Here is a 19,294-nt window from a genome sequence, read left to right on the forward strand (position 1 = left end):
GTTTGCTTGGTGTAATCGAACTAGACTCCTTGAAAATATTATCAAATTTTGAACTGTCGCCAAAATTATTTGTTCAGATCGGATTGTAGCCGTACTATAACTATAGTTTAAGTCAAACTTGTGTAGCTAATTCCATACTGAGGCCCTGGAGGGTAGGCTCCCAGCGAAATAATGGCTAAACTTATGTATAAAAGTAATTGTCAGACATGCATTTTTCTACACTAACTGGCATTTCCACCATAAGAACGGTTTAGTGGTTGTTTAACTATGTTGGCATAAAATTTGCAACATTCGCAAATGTTAGCTAGCATGCTACGAAAGGAAATGTGTCATTATCATGGTAGCTTACGTATCCCATATCATCATTTGTGAGGTTAACGGTTTTACGTTGTAGGCTCAAAAATATGTCCTTAAATATCTAGCCGTATTATATAAAAATATTTCTCTTGTGGTCCTTCGCCTATTTATAACCGCTGGACTTAGGCGCGTTTGGCGATCGACACGTTGTCTGCAGGTTTTCTGCTTACGATAAAACCATCACAGTTTGATTTAGTTTAAGGCAAATTGACACTTCATTCCTGGACTCTTATACTAAAATATAAAAGTATTTAACATCATAGATTCTAAATAAATTGCTTTATTAAATATCCATGCAGATTTTGAATAACAGAGGCGAACAATCCGCTTATTAGTAAACATGTAACAATCCAAACAAATTTACGTATAATTTAGACAAAATTATGATCTATTGGACAATTAAAACTAATCAGTACTAATTCGTTTGTTTAAAACGTGGTATACTTTACTCCAAATCTGTTATCTATACCTGATATATTCGTTTTAGAGTTTAATCAAAATGGTTAATTCTAATTATAATTTGTATATATATATATATACATTATTATGTTAAATCCAATATGTAATTAACTATTAAAAGTGATTTAGTTTACGTGTCAATTACAATGTTGTATAGGTTGATTATATTTTACTTTGTTTGTTTTGTTTGGAGGTTAAGTGGTAGAGAGGACTTTTAAGTCCTAACTTCGCCTCTGTAAATAAAGACATTTTTCATTTCATTCATTTTATTTTCTCTTTTAGATTGTTATATTATTTTTCGTTCTCTTCCATTAAGAATTACATTATTAAGTTCATGAGTTTTTTTATTTGAACTAAGCAATTTTATTATTATAAAGTATAATTATATTAAAAGTTTGCATGTGTCTGTATTAAATTATTGTAAATTTACTGTAAAAATTACGATAACGTTTTTTAATTGATTGCAATACGCTTGTTTTCAGTAGTCTTGAAATTTTTGTTTGTTTTCAACTTTTTGTATAGAGTTTTTAATACATGTAACCAATTCAAGTCAAGGTAACAGTAGAAATTGTGATAATATTTTAATTATTATGACGTTGAAAAATTTATGTTTTGAGAATACTCCCGCACAGAACCATTACTCTATTTTATACTGGGTTAATATCTTTGCCGTTTGCTCGTTTATGCTGACAGTTCTGCGGTTTATTTTTAATCCAATGCATTCAGTTAAGTACTCGTATTTAAAAAATTATTTCGGATAGACTAACTGGATAGTTTAGGAAATAAAAAGTACCCACCAAAACTAGAGGTTCAGGAATCTTCCCAATGGAATGTTTTTTAGCTTTAAGATCTCATAAATGTTATATAGCTTAAAACAAACTACTACGTGCAATTTTAATTATATTTCTTTCAAAATTTCTGGGGGGGGGAGTTGAGCCTTCCCCCTTTATATACGCCCTATATACGAATGCAGTACATTTTCTAAGTTTCACAGCAAATATTTGAACTGCAAGGCATTTTTAGCTCAGCAAACAATGTTTGTATACTTCAAAGTATTGTTTAATAAATGCCATCAAGGAAAGATAACGACCACATAACGATAAGTTATCTATGCGGTCAGAGTGTTGTTTACTCACAGTAAGGATGTTGTTTCGTCAGTGGGTAAGGGCTAGGCATATAGCTAACGACAGAATAACGACCTCCAGACTACAATCTATCTACTGCATCGCCATGGCTCAATCAGACAAGTTTGTGTTTTTCGTTATTGTATGTCTCCTAGCTCAATACTCATTCGCTTCTGCATTTGTTATACCAGTCTATCCCGTGGCATCCCAGTTTCCACTGCTCGACATCTTACGACTCGCATATTTGCCCCGACATTGTGCAACAGTCGGAGAAAAGGTAAGTAGGCTACACGATTCGACGTGTAGAATGATATTTTAAGAGGACAGGTCTATAATACCACCCATGTTAAATTAACCATCTTTCGTTACCATAAAATAAAATAAAATAAGTTACAGGGTTTTGATTTTCAATTATTATAGTTACCCGTGATAAAATTTCTAAATTCTGATTTGCAATTTTGTTTTGAAAACATAACAAAAATTTTAAAAATGTTTTACTATTGTTTTCTTTAAATAATTTGTTGTCTTGAAGATAGCTCATTATTGTTAATTTTCATGTTTAGTACATAAAAAATCATTATATTTGGTCTTGTGATTTTAGAGAAAATTGTACCAAAGTAGCTAAATTAATAAAAAGTTTATCTAACTTATAAATCCTGATGCTCATTTTCAGGACATTCAAGTGAATAATATTTTATTATTACTAAAAAATACTCCCATAAAGCATTTGTACTTAGTGTAATTTTACTCAAGAAAGCTTAAATAATCTAAATTAGTAATAAAAAACCTATCGAAAATAGAGTTTTATTTAATCGCCCATCTAACATAGAGTTTGTTGCTCACTTTTGAAAGTTAGCCTCACGGAAATGATTTATTTACTATACTACCAAAAATTATGAAATTGTATTACGTATATTTTTTTAGTGATACATAATCAAGAACAACGATAAAAATATATTAAAAATATTTAATTTTCCACTTATTATTTTTGAGTACTTCAACCAACTGAAAACTGGTAATTAATACATTTACTTTTTGTTTGACTTTTTAAACAAGAACATTATTTGTTGCTGTGTTGTACGTAGAACTAACGCATTTTATTATTACTTTTGATTGGAAGGATCGGAAAAAAAATCAGTTATGGTCTCTAGTAATAATATTAGTAGGGAAATGATTTGTTGTGAATACATAACAGTAATTGCATTGTAAACTTAATTTTTAAATATAAGATAGTTTGTATAAAATTATCTCTCCATAATCTAATAATGAAATAGATATAAAGTTTTCAAAATACCATATATTATAAAGTCGATAACTAGACTAAATAATATAAAGTCTAAATATTACAATCCGAAATCAAGCTTACAGCGCCTTTATATAAAGTCTGCACGTAGGCTATGTCAAGTTTGGTAAGATTGATTGAAGAACTTAAAAAAATAAAATAATAATAATAACAGGGGGAAGCTATAAATCTATGTTAGTAAGTTATTCCAACTTTGTGTGTATTAATGTTATGTTAATGCCTGAAGTGGTTAATATTCTTTTTATATAGGTACTTACACAAACCATCAACATACTTAATTTTCTCTATAGCCTATATTTAGAAACATTACCAAGGTTTTATACTTAGATTATGTACATTAAATATTCACATGCAGTAGTTCATTACAAGTGCATAATAGGAGTTTAATTATGCTTGTAGCCGTTCTTTTGCATTTTAAGCAAATACAAATGTGGAAAGCAGTCGTAAGATCCAAATACTTTTAACTAACACTCTAATAATAAGAAATCCGAATAAATAATAGCATACTTTACCTAACCACAATATAATTGTTTTATTTTTTATTTAATTTTATATTTATAATTTTCATGTATTAGTGTTCGTGCATGCTTAATCGTACATCTTTCGCTTTTTCCACTGAACAAGAGGGTTGATACCGATTCTCGAAATGTTGTGTATCATTATAAAACTATGGTGACTGTCCAGAACATGTTATCAGTTTAAGTATAATAGTCCCTTTATTATTTCAAATTACCCGTTAGTTACGAGTTATAGTGTTATTAATTTCTTTCAGTATGAAATACGAAGTACGTTTTTCTTTCAAGACATCCACGTCAAGTCACTAACATAAATGAGAGCTAATAAATCGGCTGAATTTTTCAAATTAAAAATTTCAGTAGTTCATTTTTATTCAGGCTGAATACTTATTGCCGTATTTGATAAACACCACAAATCAAACTCATTATTTAACGGAAACAACTATAATTTTCTTTATTTTTGAACAAATTAACTCTCATGAATTGTTAAAATTTAACAATGATTAACAGGATAGAATAAGTACTAGGCTATTTCATGACAACAAACCCTGTTTAACTGATAACTTGTTACTTAGAAGTACAAATTCACACGCGTGATAGGAAGAAGTAACACCTGTCTTAATTTGTTGTCACCTCCCTGTTGCATCATTGTCGTTGCCATGTGACTTAAGTGCTGACTCCAGGGCCGTACTCAGTTTTGGCGGGCCCCGTAATGTCCCGCTACCGTTCCTATAAATATACGTGTGATGAGGCTCGGCCGAATATCTTCACCGGGGCCCGTAACATTGTCAGAAAACCCCGGCCTGAGTACGTGCCTGATTGAGTCCTTTGAGGTTAGTAACTAGGTCCAACCAACAGAAATCGCTAAATATGCGTTATGTTTCGCCAATGGTAGTTCCTATGTCTGGCCGTAAACTCGCGCTGTAGTGTTCCTGCGGGACTACTGTTGTTTTTTGTGTGACTAATTTTCATATATTTCTATATACATTTTTTCTGCAATGGTTTAGGCCTATATCAACCATTTCTTCACTCTGAATCCACTCTTGAATAGCATACTCCAAGCCATGACAGCACATTGGCAAAACGACATTTATAACTGACTTCTGCAGAATAATTACGTGATATATCTTAGAATTATTGCTCAAACGAGATCATTAATAATAACGGCACTTCTTTACGAATTATCTTCCACTTTTCAAACTAGGTACTCAATTACGCTATTAATAGTTATACTATTTATTGTAATTTTTGATTGCGCTAAATTGTGAAGCCTATCTTTTAAGTGTTTTGGTTAAGATGATAAAAGTTATGATGATATTTAGCCTTCTTGGCTTAGACAAAGGCAATGAAATGATTTAAAACTGAAAATGAAAAAAATAACATTTTTTAACGGTGTGGATTGAAAAACGTAGAGATAAAGCGGAATTCCTCAATTTATCAAATTTTAACTTTTAATATTGTCTTCTACTTGACTTTATATCGATACCCATCATAAACCTTGAAATTATAAATCTATACTTTGTATGAAGAAATCTAATAGTGTCTGTCTATGTGTCCTTGTTCGTGCGTGCGCGCGCGTTACTCAATCACGTAAAAACTACTGGACTGTTTGCAATGAAATTTTACATGGAGATTCTTAAGTCCCTGATTAACATGCAGGCCCATTCTTATTTCGAAAATCCCTCCTTGGTATGCACCACTGGTCTTTACATTTGTGAAAAATCCCATCTTGACCTCTAAAGTTGCATTACGGCAAACAAATATGATTAATTGAAAGAGCCTATTAAATGTAATCACTGTTTCTGAGTAAACATTGTTTTATGGCAGCATAACCATATGTGTAATTGATTTTTATATTTTTCACATTTATAATCTTAAAAGCATAGAGTAAACTTGTCATTAACAACATTTCTAATACCAACCTTTTTATACAACAACAGCTGATGAGCACAGACCAAAACAATATCGACATACAAAATTGAAAGTTGTATTCCATAAGTATACACTTTGTCACATTTTTTTCTTAATTGTGGCAACAAGCCAAAGTCAACATTGCGGTGGAAATATAATTCAGTAAAACCAGAAGTGTACGTATACGTGCCTACGGCATTGCGTGCGAAGCCAATATGATTATTAATTTGATATGCACAATTATTTAATTTGGCTTTAAGGTAAGTTAAAACTAGATTACAAATTTTAACATTTTTATTGCCTGTTCATAGTCGTGATATTAATATTGATAGTTTAAAAAACAGGTCAGCAATGTGTCTTTTACAAAGCGTGTAATACAAGTATATCTTGATATTCTGGTGAAAATATTAAAATTAATATGAATTTTTAAAGATGATTCAACCGGATTCTGAAAGCCCGTATGGGAAATTTCCGAGTAGGCTGTTCGCTGAATTGCCTACTCTTACACTGAATCTATTACGTAAATATATGCGTAGGGATTTACATATTCGAATAGTCCTTTTCACTAGAATGCAAATCACTAATCTCTCTATTGTCATAATAATGTTTGTGTCACCACAATTAATTATCCACTCGACTCACCACCACTCTCCGTGGGAGGGGTTCATACGAAATCTCAGGTAATTTCTTTTGTCATGTTCAATTTGCCACAGTTCCATTTAAAAATTTCAAGTAAAGTTTAAATGGGGTCATTTACCTTACAGTGACCATCGAAAATATTAATATATAATCTCAACATTTGTAACCATCTTCTAATATGGCGGCCAAATTTGCAGTTCCTTATGAAACACACTGCATTTTTCTTGCAACTTTCGATACAGAATAACATTTAAGCTTATTTTATTATTGAAAACTTTTTATTTAACTTACTCGATTAGGAAATACAGCATACTAATGGGTTTTAAAATGCTATGTGTTGACACATTAAGCACCTTGTTTAAAGTAATTTCAAATGCAATAAAAACTCAAATGACTTTTTGTTAAGCCATTTATTAATATTTCACCAAATTATGTAAAAGACTTTAGTAAAATTAATAGAACGTCCCTATAGGTATACAAATGGAAATAATGACCAGTATATCAATTAAGTATTCTATTTTTATTGAAAATGAACAAATTGAATACATTGAACTGAATAGAAATTATAATTATATGTTTTAACCCTGTAACTGGCAGAGTCATAATTTGCGTTGCACTAAACATCATCTGCTAATTACGTCATCTTTCAAACAATCTTCATTTAAATAGTAATAAAAGTTATACCACTGTAATCGGCAGATTCCGCACTTTCTTATATGTGCTCACTTTTATACATAAAACTTTTTTGTGTTTTACTGTCCGCTAAAAGCTAAAGATGTATGACGTGCTACGCAATTTTAATGCTGTTGAGCTCAGCTGGATTCTGGTCTATTTACATTTACATTGTTTTCGTTCTGTGTTATAAGTAGACATTTTCGTGATCAGTATAATAACACAGGTATTTTGAATATTTTGAATTTTTAAATTGAAGGTATTCAGTGATTTATATAGGCTGCACAAAATCTTTTAGAAAAAAGTATTTTCAACTTCGGAGTACGATATATCCACGATAAACCCAATTTTTATTTCTTTTATAATACACTGTATTTTATTCTGAATCAAATGATATATAACAATATCTATTGAATCTAACATAATCGTCATGCAGTGTAAACCCGCGTGTTGTTGAATCTAACACCATTTTAATGCAATTTAAAGCGCGTGTTGTTGATTCTAACATCATGTAATGTAGTGTAAACGTACGTGTTGTTTAATCTAACATCATCGTAATGCAGTATAAACCCGCGTGTTGTATAATCTAACATCATCGTAATGCAATGTAAAGCGCGTGTTGTTGATTCTAACATCATGTAATGTAGTGTAAACAGAGAGTTCTTGAATCTAACATCATCGTAATGCAGTATAAACCCGCGTGTTGTATAATCTAACATCATTGTAATGCAGTGTAAACCTGCGTGTTGTTGAATCTAACATAGTAATGCAGTTTAAACCCACGTGTTGTTGAATCTAACATCGTAATGCAGTATAAACCCACGTGTTGTTGAATCTAACATCGTAATGCAGTTTAAACCCACGTGTTGTTGAATCTAACATCGTAATGCAGTTTAAACCCACGTGTTGTTGAATCTAACATCGTAATGCAGTAAAAACCCGCGTGTTGTTGAATCTAACATCATCGTAATGCAGTGTAAAATCGCGTGTTGCTGAATCTAACACCATCGTAATGCAATGTAAACCCGCGTGTTGAATGAGTACATCCATAGGTTTAACCGAAGGTAACCCGCATGCTGTGTCAAGGGGAAGGGTAATTACCCAACGTTCTGTTTGCACTATAACATAGAGTGCAGTGAGGCCACCGCGTCTGTCCAAACCATGATTGCCATCACGCGCTCTTTCGTTATTGTTTGTCTACTCGGCACCTTGTTCTTAGTTTCAGTTTCTGCTCAAAGGAACTGTTCGCCTATTGGTGGTGTGGTGAGTAGCACTCTTTTAAGAATGATAAATACTTTTGTAACAGGCAGCTTACTAGTAGACTATGTATATACGTTTTAAATTTGTTAAATTCCATACGATATATTTTTCAAAAGAGATTGATAATTATCAAAATTTATTTGTACTTTATTGTTAGTAGGATAATTCGTTAAATAATAAATTCGTATGAAAGTATAGAACAAAGTCAAAAAGATGAAAATATCGACAACAAAACAAATTTATCAAGTAATGTATCATTTTTTAAAGTAAATGCGATAGAAATGTGGTATGCTTTCTTCACGTGTTTCAGTATTGCAACACAAGCATTTTTGAAATGCTAGATTAGTTGAGCATGTTACGTCATAGATCTCCATGATTTCGTTTTAACTTACACAAATCTAAATTCTAATCTGTGTTACACCACATATTTTAATATGGATCTGGTTAAATAATTTTTTAGTTTCTAAGTGGTGAGTTCTGAAGTACATTTAGTCTATTTACAAACAAGTATTTTTAATAAAGATTATGATTATTTAAGATGAAAAATTAAAACATTCCTCTGAAAATATTGTATAAATTAAAATAACATACATATAATGTTAACAATCCCTGACCAACACTTGACGTCTACCAGCATTTTAATTGCACTTTCATTTAACAGTGATTTTTTTTAAATTTTGGTCCAGACTTTTTCATGGACATAAGGTTTATTAGCTAGGTACTTACGAAGATTCAAAATGTAAACACACTTATTAAAGCACTTTTGATGAACACTTTTTAGTAAAAAATATGAGTTTTTTGCAAAAAGAATTTGTGAAAATGAGAAAACTGAGATGAGGTGAGGTTATTAGAACAATATACACGCAAAACTAATCTGTTATTTAATACTGAGGTTCTGCTTATATAAAAAAATAAATAGTTCTTTCTCATTTACAACAGCCTGTTTAGGGACAGAGTATAGAAGAATTTTATTGGTCAGTTTGTCTCATGAAAGGAATAATTTGTTATACGATCAAGGCAACGTTATTATGCATGTATTAAAAATTAAAAAAATTAAAACAAGTATAATCTTGGCAAATTGTTAGGATAATTTCCGTGTTTTAATGTAGGCTAAGTAAACGGATGCTCTGAGGGTCTCATAAAAATATTATTGTATTATCTTTGATATAAATAAAATTTAGTATTATTATTATCACCTTTTTTCTAACCTCAAAAAACGCTACACTTGACCGAATATTCAGCACGTCGCTGGATATATGTTGTAACTAAGTAACATTTCACCAGGGTTTTCACTATAGCGCACACTGATAATACTAATTAGTCCTCTATTAGCAACATCTTGGACCACTGCAGATTGTTGCGTAGAAACTCTCGGGTACTGTGTTATAGGAAAGTCAAACAGTGTGTGGCAGAAATAAAAAATATTTTCTCAAAACGTCTTCATTACCTACACATTCTGAAATCTCGTACTTCTATACAAAATGTAAATACTACACACAACGTATATTCTTGGTTCCGATTTATTACCTGTTGTTTATTTTGGAGCCAAAAAGAAAGTATGCCGATGTTCCTAGATCGCCAAAGGTCTTCCAGGATTACAAACTACGTAAACTATGTAAATACAAACTACGTAACTATGTAAAATTTGATTAAGTTTGGCCAATAGTTTATTTTATTACTTATGTTCATCCACAAATTTAAAATATTTATCGACAAGCAACTTCTTTTAGAATTAGAGAGATCTACTTACGTTTCTTCATCATGTTTGTACAACGCAAATCTTTCAGTTCCTTATATGGACAAGGGGAAAATAATATTTTTAATAATTACTTAATATACACAGATTCACTGTATTCTCTGATATGATAAAATTAAAATAATTTATTTACCTAATGGTTACTATACTGCTATTTAGATTATGGTTTATGCACTGTATATTAATTTGGAATTTCTTATTAATTCATATACTAAACTAAAGGCTGGATTACTTTTCACAAACCCACCCTCATAAAGAGTAAAAAATGTCGTAAACTAGGGTTAGATCGGGAGTTCAAACAAACATGAATATCTACAATCTATTTAACATGGAAATGAAATAGATTAGTATGTTAACTTCAAAATTAAATCAAAATATAACAAAAATATATTTTACTGTGACTAATAAAACATATTCTATTTATTAGTTCTTTCTTTTTGTGACAACGTGGATATACAAAAAAATGATCAGAATTCAATAAACTGTTTTCTATGTTTCCTATATTTACTTTGTATGAAAAATTGCCCTAGCTTGTAAAAACGGAAACATTTTAAAACATATTGTACACGTTATCCAGGCTGAGGGTAACAATAAAATCAGTTCCGCCACTTAACAACAATGAACCATGCAACAAAACTATTGTCCGTAACAATTGTCTTTGAACAATAACGAGTAGGCTACGCGAATAGAGCGCGGTGTTGTGTATGTAGTAAGATCTGGTAGCCAAGGCAAACCATTTCAAGGATGGCGATGTTAAGTACACCGCACCTTTGTAATAAACCGGCAAAGGGCGTGCCCTTGCTGCCTGAGTAACTGTCCTTAACAATTGTTATATCACTCTAGTGTCTGAGGTAAATGTTAAGGGGGCCATTTACCCAAAACCAAAAGTTTTTTAATTATAATTTTTTTTTAATTTGACTATTTTATTATAACCTGGTTAGTTTTGTAAAAAAAAATTTCAATTAAAAAACTTTCTTTCCCCCCACCCATTGCCTTAGGGGGGGGGAGAGCAGTTTTTTTTTGTTTTCACGGGAAACACTCTAGTTTTATTAGTATTATAGATAATTAAGTATTTCTTTTTTTTAATTGTAGGGTAAGCAAATACCTACACACTGTAGCATGGGTTTTAATAAATTCAGTTATTTATTACCATAAAAAATTTTTTTCCTCAAAAAGTCAGGTTTAAAAAAAAAATTTTCAAAAAGATTTTTTTTGTGGGGTTATTTGTAGTATTTTTGTAATTTCCATGCTACAGTGTGTAGATAAAGTATCTAGGAGAGTACATAAAAAATTTCAAGTTGATATATTAACAAATAAAAAAGTTAGAGTGTTTCCTGCGACGCAAAACACAGAAATTTAAAACTTTCGGAAAAGTCCAAAAAAACAAAAGCTTGACACAATTCTTACATTTTATTTAGTTTAAACACTTACTTATAAGGATATAAGTTCCTAGAAGTTCCCTGCTCCATAAGTAGGCCCTTCTTTCTTCTTCTTCTTGTCTTCTAGTCTCTGCTTCTTCAGCTTCAAATTCCTTCGATATCTCTTGTAATGCAGATTGTTCTTGCGCACAGTGCTAGTAACTCTCTTTTTGTCTCTGATATTTATTATTCTACCACTGAACCTTCCAGGAGAGACTCCAGCAGCACTCATGCTCAATGAAAATACAGAGTTTCCAAAATTAAACTGTGAAACAGCCTCAGCTACTGCGCCCTCAAGAGTCTTTTTCGAAACGTTTCTTGTTTTAGGACACTTTTTCCATATGGTACCATGCAAACTCTCATTTGCATTTTGGGTCCTTCCTTTTACACATCTTTCCAACAAATCCTTTGCCACTAACCTTTGGTAAACAGGAAAGATGTGTCTGAGAACCTGTGGCGTGATGGCAGTACCCAAGTTGTCCTTATGCGGACCAGGTGTAACGTTTGTAGCTTGCGCCCTTTTGTAAAAACACCAGCTCTTTTCTCCATCAGGACATTTTGAGTGGCGAGGCGCTTCATCTGTGGATGTACAATGATGTAAAGTGGCAAGTATGTCACTTTTCATTTTAGAAATGTCATCTTTATTCCTAAGGATGCTATTCTTGTAATATTTTGTCAGTTTTATAATTGTTGTTTCCTTGAGCATTCCGTAGCCTTTGCCACCAAGGGTTATACCTTTAGCACGACATGTCTTAATAATATTGCGAAGCCCAGTCCCAAGGCGTTTGGCAACGTGGTTAACACATTCTTCTTTTGTTAGGACTAACTCATTTCCATAAATATGAAGGCTCTGGAGGTGACCAAATACAGAAGAATCACCGTCCGACAAAATAGTGACATAACGAAAGTTATAGGTCAAAGATCTCTGCCAAAGGATTTCCGCAGCTTTTGTTTCCATTACTGGGGATGACCCATCATAGTTTTTGTAGCACAAGTCTTTATGTCCACTAAACCAAATATTATATTCTGGAGAATCTTCACCTAACTCTGTCTTAGTAATTTCACACACCTGACAATACTTTGACAGTACGCAATAGTCTACGACTAGGCCAGTTTGTAGCTCTATCACACATCCAATGCCATAATTGGATGTATGGCCTCTCTTGTGCCACGATCCATCGTAGCTTACACCGAGATCAATGACAGAATCGTCAGTTACAGTACAATCCATTTCTTTGTATACTTCACGCACTCTTTTTCGAGCCATTTCAAGATTACTTTGACTGACATCAATGGCAGTATTTGCTACAACTTGTGAAACATGCTTGTGAAATGTTTTGCTACTCAAAATAGGCATGTTCATAATCATACAAAACTGCTCTACAGCAGCATAACCTTTTCCTAATGCTGTAAAACTTTTCACAACTCTACGGTTTACATCAAAGTTGTTAGATTCATCAATTGTATCAGAAGTAAAAGAAGAAGCTTTTAATTCTTCGCAAGTACTACATGAAATCGTAAGTTTTATTGCAAACCCACGTTGGTCTGATGTCTTCAAAACTAAATTTTGTTGAAAGCATAGAGGGCAAGCTAGGCTAGTAACAAGAGGCTTCAAACACCTAATGTCAACCACTGCGTACTCCGGTGTGTTATGCGTACTGCCGTGAAGGCTTGTGTTATCCTCGCAGCTAACTTCCGAGTTACGCCTAGTAAAAGCTGTGTTTATATCATTTACTCTAATAGTAGGTAGGCCTAATGATTTTGTAGACCTAATTAAATCACTCTTATTCTCAGATGTTTTAGAAGTACTGGGAACAGGGTTAGAATCATCACAGGATGTGGTAGGCCTATAAGTTTTTTCCACTTGCCCCCATCTTTTACTGGCTGCTAAAGCAGCTTTTAGTTTTTTGTTACTCTTAGTTCTAGCACTTTTCTGAATAGTAGAATGTTTTATCGGTGCCATTTTCACTAACAATACAAAAATTCATAAGCTCACCACCAAAATTCTTCAAAACAAATCTGTCTACCTTCAAAACAAATCAAAGAAGACAGCACCGTCCTTCAAACACTTCCACTAACATATAAAACTAATATCAATTCACTATTTATAGTTTGTGCTTTTCTACTGAAAATAAAAGCAAACTTCAAAAATTAACACACTGTGTTTACTGACCACAACAAAACAAGGCTAGAGAAGTAAACAAAACACAAACAGCTGGCTTTCTGCTTGCCAGTACAAAAAATCAGATTGTTTCTGGCTGGTATTGCCAACCTAACAAATCAAAAACTCTGAGAAACAACCACTGTTATATTGTATAATTATATAATAATTATATAATAATTATATAATAATTATATAATAATTGTATAATAATAATAATTTTGTTGGATAGTTGTATTTGGGTGTAGCATAATGAAGGTTTCTGCATGCAGGCGAAAAAATGGGAGTCAGGCAGTGGTATGCATGTACAAAACCACACAAAAAACCATGATTTAGTCAATAAAAACTTATTTAAATGTCAAAAACATGTCTTCCAGAATGTTTAAGAAATAAAAACAGAAAAAAAAATTTTTTGAAAAAAAAATCATTTTTATGGGTAAATGGCCCCCTTAAACTAGCACTTTGGATAACTAAGCACCTTGCGCCCATGAGATGATAGTATGATCGAATGCAGTGGCGTAACTAGAACTGGGCTTTAGGGGATAATTCTGACTGAATAGCATGATATGGATACACCAGTAATATGGATATATATATATATATATATATATATATATATATATATATAACCTTGATTGTAACATGTTAAATAGGTCTAATTCGTTAAAACATTTAAATGTTTCATTTTAAACGAGTTGGAATGCTGTGATGTGTGTTTTTTTTTCAACATTTTAGGGCTCTTGTGGGGGAGAGGTTCCATCCCTGGCCCCCTCTAGGTACGTCACTAGATTGCAACTACACAGTTGATCCATCAGTTGGCCTTTATTAGGAACTCATTAATATCAATTATATTAGATTGACGAGTACAGTACGATTCAAAATATGCTGTCAAACTTTAAGAAATAGTTGAACGCATTCAACTTAAACGCAATTGCTATAAAGATTGTCCTAAAATGCGTTTCTGTCAACTTGCTTGTGTTTTTCAAGTTTTTGTGCTTTTCTAAGGAACCGTCAAGTCATAACAAATTTTTGGACTTATGTTACTTACAACGAAGAAACAAAATTTTTCTCGGCAAAGATCAAATTTACGTCCTAGTATTAATGTTAAATTTGATTAAAACCTTGGCTCGTTTAAAAACTTAGAAGTATAACAAGATTTTCTAAATTTCATGCTAAAGAAACATTTTGTATGTCATATTAGAATATTTGTTTAAAGATATGGCTTTATAAGGTATTTAGTTACATTAAAAGTATCAATTACTAAATTACAAAAGTCGACCTTAGTTTATATAGTGGTGTGTAACCCTATCGCCAAGCAAACGTGTAATTTTATGAGCTTGCATACGTTATAAAATTCCAAGTATTAGACAAAGCAAAATAGACTACAGCAAATAGGGTAAAAGAAATAATCAAATCACCACTATAATCAATTAATTTTCAAAGATCACTTATATTCACAATGTTTTTATTCACTATTTATCATACTAAAAATACAAAAATACAGGAGTAAAAATATAGCCCTATTAAAATATAATTATAAAATACGCAATCATCACAAATAATGATTTTCTACAACAATCATCAATTTAGAAACTGTCTTATTAAATTACTGGATAATAATATAAAATGTTTTTATGATATAACCTACTGCCGGTTGTAATTTATACCTAAACTATTTTGTTGTAATTAGCTGACAGGGACAGTTTTGATAATCAGCTGATAACATTTCATTTCAAGGCACCAAAGACTGGCTTAACACTTTGCGGTTACATTTAGTTTTTTGAAAGACTTAGAAGTTTATATATGGAAATTTAGAAAAAATACTACCGTAGACTAATGGTTATAGTCTCGGCTCTCTAACCGAGAGATCACGGGTTCAAATCCCGGGGAGGTCCAATAATTTACTTTGTATTTTAATAAAAAAAAAGAAACCAGTGCATTTCGAAGCGGGCATAGCTGAAATTGAGGCTTAAACGAGATATAAAAAAACTACAGATTTATTCATAGTTTGAAAAGTTATAACATTTCATGACCGAGTTCAACAATTTCCCGAAGTTTGAAGACATTCTTCTTAAAAGTTCTTTTAAAATGAGATAACTGGTCGTTAGTTGTAACATGAAATTTAAAATGTTTCGTTATTGCCATATTTTAACAAGAGTGAGACTTTTGTGGAATTTAACATTAATTTTTATAACACACCACAATTTTTAACTTTGCAAAAATGTTACTAATATTTTTTCAGTTATATATCTGTATCGTATACGTTCAAAATTTCTACAGGTCACTTAGAAAAGAACTGTAATCTGAAAAACGAACAGACAGAAAGATAACTGGGCATTTTAGAGCAGTAATTTATAGAAACTTCTTTTTCTATTTTAGAGTGATTAAGTATTTCGCGAAAGTATTTCAGAATCACCGTTTATAAAACCAGAATACACTTGGCCGAAACCATTGACTTTGAAAGAGAACAGACCTTGAACCCACATAGGAAAAGTGAGGTAGAACTTTTGTTCAGTAAAGTTAGTTCTGATCGGTGACGTGTAGATAGCGCTACCACACTGAATCTTTTGTTGGGAGTGGTGATCCTTTTTAATCTTCTAGTATAATAATTTCATTTTCATGAATTAGATTAAAAATATCTGGTCATCTTTTTATTACCGCCATACTTTACTCAAGACAACATGTTTAATACGTTATTGTTATAAATGTATTATCACTTTCTCTCTAGTTTTCCATTAGAAAATGCGCAACCACAGCGTTTCAAGTGGCAACATTGCGTGCAATATCGTAATAAGTGTTGCCAGCACTAAAAATACAAAACTACCAATCCAACTACGACGGCTATGTACTTGTGTGCATACATTCTAGAAGCAGGCGAGAGTGTCCTTGTAGAGAATAACCCTAGACATGTGAAAGCCGTGTTTCTATCACGAACAGACTTCTTTGTGCGGCTATGCTGTAATTTTGCATAATCTTAGTTTAACACCAAAATTATGTTTGTGTTAAATGTGATTATTAACGTTTCAAAAGTATTACAAGGCTTCATCATACTACAACACGGTTTCTGGCTAAGACAGGATTATGAACTTCTATAGTGGGCTTTGAAACGTAAATTAAATTATTCCAAAGCGGGTCCAGTGAATGTTTTCCAATGAAAATGTCGTAACGCAGGTCCTGTTATATTGCACGGAATTGCGTGAAAAGTCACATTTTCTAAATTCTGCCATCTATTAAGTAAAATAAAACTCTAATGTTTATTTGGGTAAACTTTCTTTGCACTACAATAAATTTAAATGGATTAAAATAAAAACTAATGTAAAAAAAGTTATCAATCAATTTTGCATCTCCATGCATTTGAATGTGGCATCGGAACGTTTTACTAGTATAATATTAGTTAACTAATTTATGGGCATCTATTTTATTCCAGTGTCTTACTAACAAGATTTTACACAGTTTAAACTCAATCAGTCAACATTTTGTTGCGTAACTAAAAGACGAACTCCCAAACGTTCACATTTATTTATTCTGTTGGTAGTACTTCGGATGTTTTATTATTTTATTAATTCACTGCCTGAATATTTTTCAGTGTAATCAGTCTACAGCTTGCTGCCCTGGACTTCGATGTCTCTTCTACTTGTCTCAGTGTGTCACTTCTGATCCAATCAATGCTGCCAACGTTGTCACCACAGGATAACTCTAGCCACTACAGGACCATCCCGCAAAGATTTGTTAATTTGGAATCATGATGAGTTGATCAAACACCACACCACTGTAATGCTGTATTGTACTGTAATATCTGTAAATAAACAAACATCGTAAAAACACACAATTTGGCACTTTGTAATGTAACCAGTTGAGCTCATCAGGTTTTGGCCACTGAAAGTTGACTTCAGTGTGTCATAATAGTACACACTTCGATGATCTTCGGTCTGCCTACAGTCTGAAGATTGTGACACAGTGACTAAAAACTATAAACCATTGGTGATTAAATTCTAATGACCTTAAGTAGCGGTTCCAATATTATACAATAGGCCTACATGTATTTTTATGTAAGGTTTCTTACAAGATGTAAGGTTACAAGGCAACTCGACAAATAAACAAGGTAAGACTACAGATGGGCAAAGGGATCTGCGCGCGCACGGTCCAACCGGCGGGGGAGAGGTGCGTCTTTTCCAAAAACATTGGACTTTCCTTTAGAACCCATTCTTCGGTATTCTCGTGGTCCAAGAGGAAAGAACTGTAATATTTACTGATTTATTCAGTTGTGTTGCGATTACATTCAAATAAAAGGAGTTCCGATAGTTCAGTTCTTTTAAATCAATCACAGAATGACAGCGCAATAGGTGAGGTCAATGTTTCGTGGATGGCTAGTACAGCCTCGGCCGCGCGTTCAGATCTCTTGGCACATCTTTACCCCACAACACCAGTCGCGTAACAGGTTTCGTTGAGGATTCATGTAAAAAATGTCGCCTATAACTACATGTATTACAATGTCATATGACTGTATATAGTCTGTTTACAAATTTATTTAATATAACTTTCTCGTTGCCATCACGGTTACCTTTAAGACCAATGCAAAAATATTCGTTAACTCTTAGCCAAATTCCATGGAATGGCTTACGCAATGATCGATGTTGCTTATACAGACATTAAGCTTTATGCAAAAAGTATATAGGCTAGTTCGTTTCGAGATATCCCTTAAATTAAAAGAAATTAAATATTTTTAGCTCCTCGAGTGATAAACTAAGCTAACGCTCAGCCAATAACAAAGCGAAAGTACAAGTGTATATGTATTTATATTAATACTCTAGTTGTTACAAGTGTATGTGTTTATAAACATAATTTCTAACTTACTGCAACCAAACTACGTCCACGTTTGTAGAAACTTTTATTATATTTTTGTATATGTTTATACCTTATTCAAGAAGATGGAGTTTCTAAACGTTAGTGTTAGGAATACATTAACGTCCCAAATATTCAAGAGTCATTGTACAGCGTTATCCAAATTAACCTTTAGTAATAATGCATCTTTCATTGGATGAAATATTAATTTTAATGCGGATTTGGCATGAAAAATTGTATCAACTCTCTTGGCTGCATGCGGCATTGTATACATGCAGAATTAAAAGGTTAGAAATTTATCATGTTCTTTGTTTGAAGTATGTTTTTATCATTTTCTTGCTTTGTCTACTTCCCACTTCCGCCTCTTGTATACGCACTTTTCATTCTTTGTATGCTCGAACTCTTAAATTTATTCAAGATAAATTTTTATGATGCGCTGTTCTCTGCGTTTTTATATAAATAGGTACGGTACATTGCTACCGTCACGCGTACATTAGCACTATGATTGCACGATTTCTTAGTTTTATTGTTTGCGTGTTCGCAATTCTTTCATCGACGCTAGTTTATGCACAAAACTGTGGAATAGACAACGACCCTGTAAGTAGCGTCTTTATTGAATCTTTGTTAAAGGTCTTTTTTCTTGTTAAATTCTGAACAATAGAGCGGGATATATCAAAAACTCCACAGCTAGTTTCATGGAAAATTCTGAGATAGAATTTTTTTTCGGATATTTACCATCGTTTAGTGATACAAAAAATCAGTAACACTAACTAAGTTTTGAGATCTGCAATCTGATCTCTTCTTCAGGCAAATAACTAACCTAAAATATAATTACAAACTAGGTTAAATCATACCAGAACGACGTGACATACGTAAG

At 32.4% G+C, this 19,294-nt stretch overlaps 1 protein-coding gene across 1 annotated transcript; it reads left to right on the forward strand.

The window, feature by feature from the left end:
• The first annotated feature begins 1,942 nt into the window (after window positions 1-1,942).
• On the forward strand, window positions 1,943-17,401 carry LOC124373467. The gene is made up of 2 exons (XM_046831839.1): window positions 1,943-2,217; window positions 17,162-17,401. Exons 1-2 carry the CDS (start codon window positions 1,960-1,962, stop codon window positions 17,267-17,269), a joined length of 366 nt encoding a protein of 121 aa, XP_046687795.1. The 5' UTR covers window positions 1,943-1,959; the 3' UTR covers window positions 17,270-17,401.
• The last annotated feature ends 1,893 nt before the right edge of the window (window positions 17,402-19,294 follow it).

This window comes from Homalodisca vitripennis, unplaced genomic scaffold (assembly GCF_021130785.1).
Source record: "Homalodisca vitripennis isolate AUS2020 unplaced genomic scaffold, UT_GWSS_2.1 ScUCBcl_5644;HRSCAF=12461, whole genome shotgun sequence".
NCBI lineage: Eukaryota > Metazoa > Arthropoda > Insecta > Hemiptera > Cicadellidae > Homalodisca > Homalodisca vitripennis.

Coding starts and splice junctions, on each gene's coding strand:
- LOC124373467 (XM_046831839.1), top strand. CDS start 1,960: ATGTTGTTTCGTCAGTGGGTAAGGGCTAGGCATATAGCTAACGACAGA. Junction 2,218..17,161: donor GTGCAACAGTCGGAGAAAAG/GTAAGTAGGCTA, acceptor AATATTTTTCAG/TGTAATCAGTCTACAGCTTG.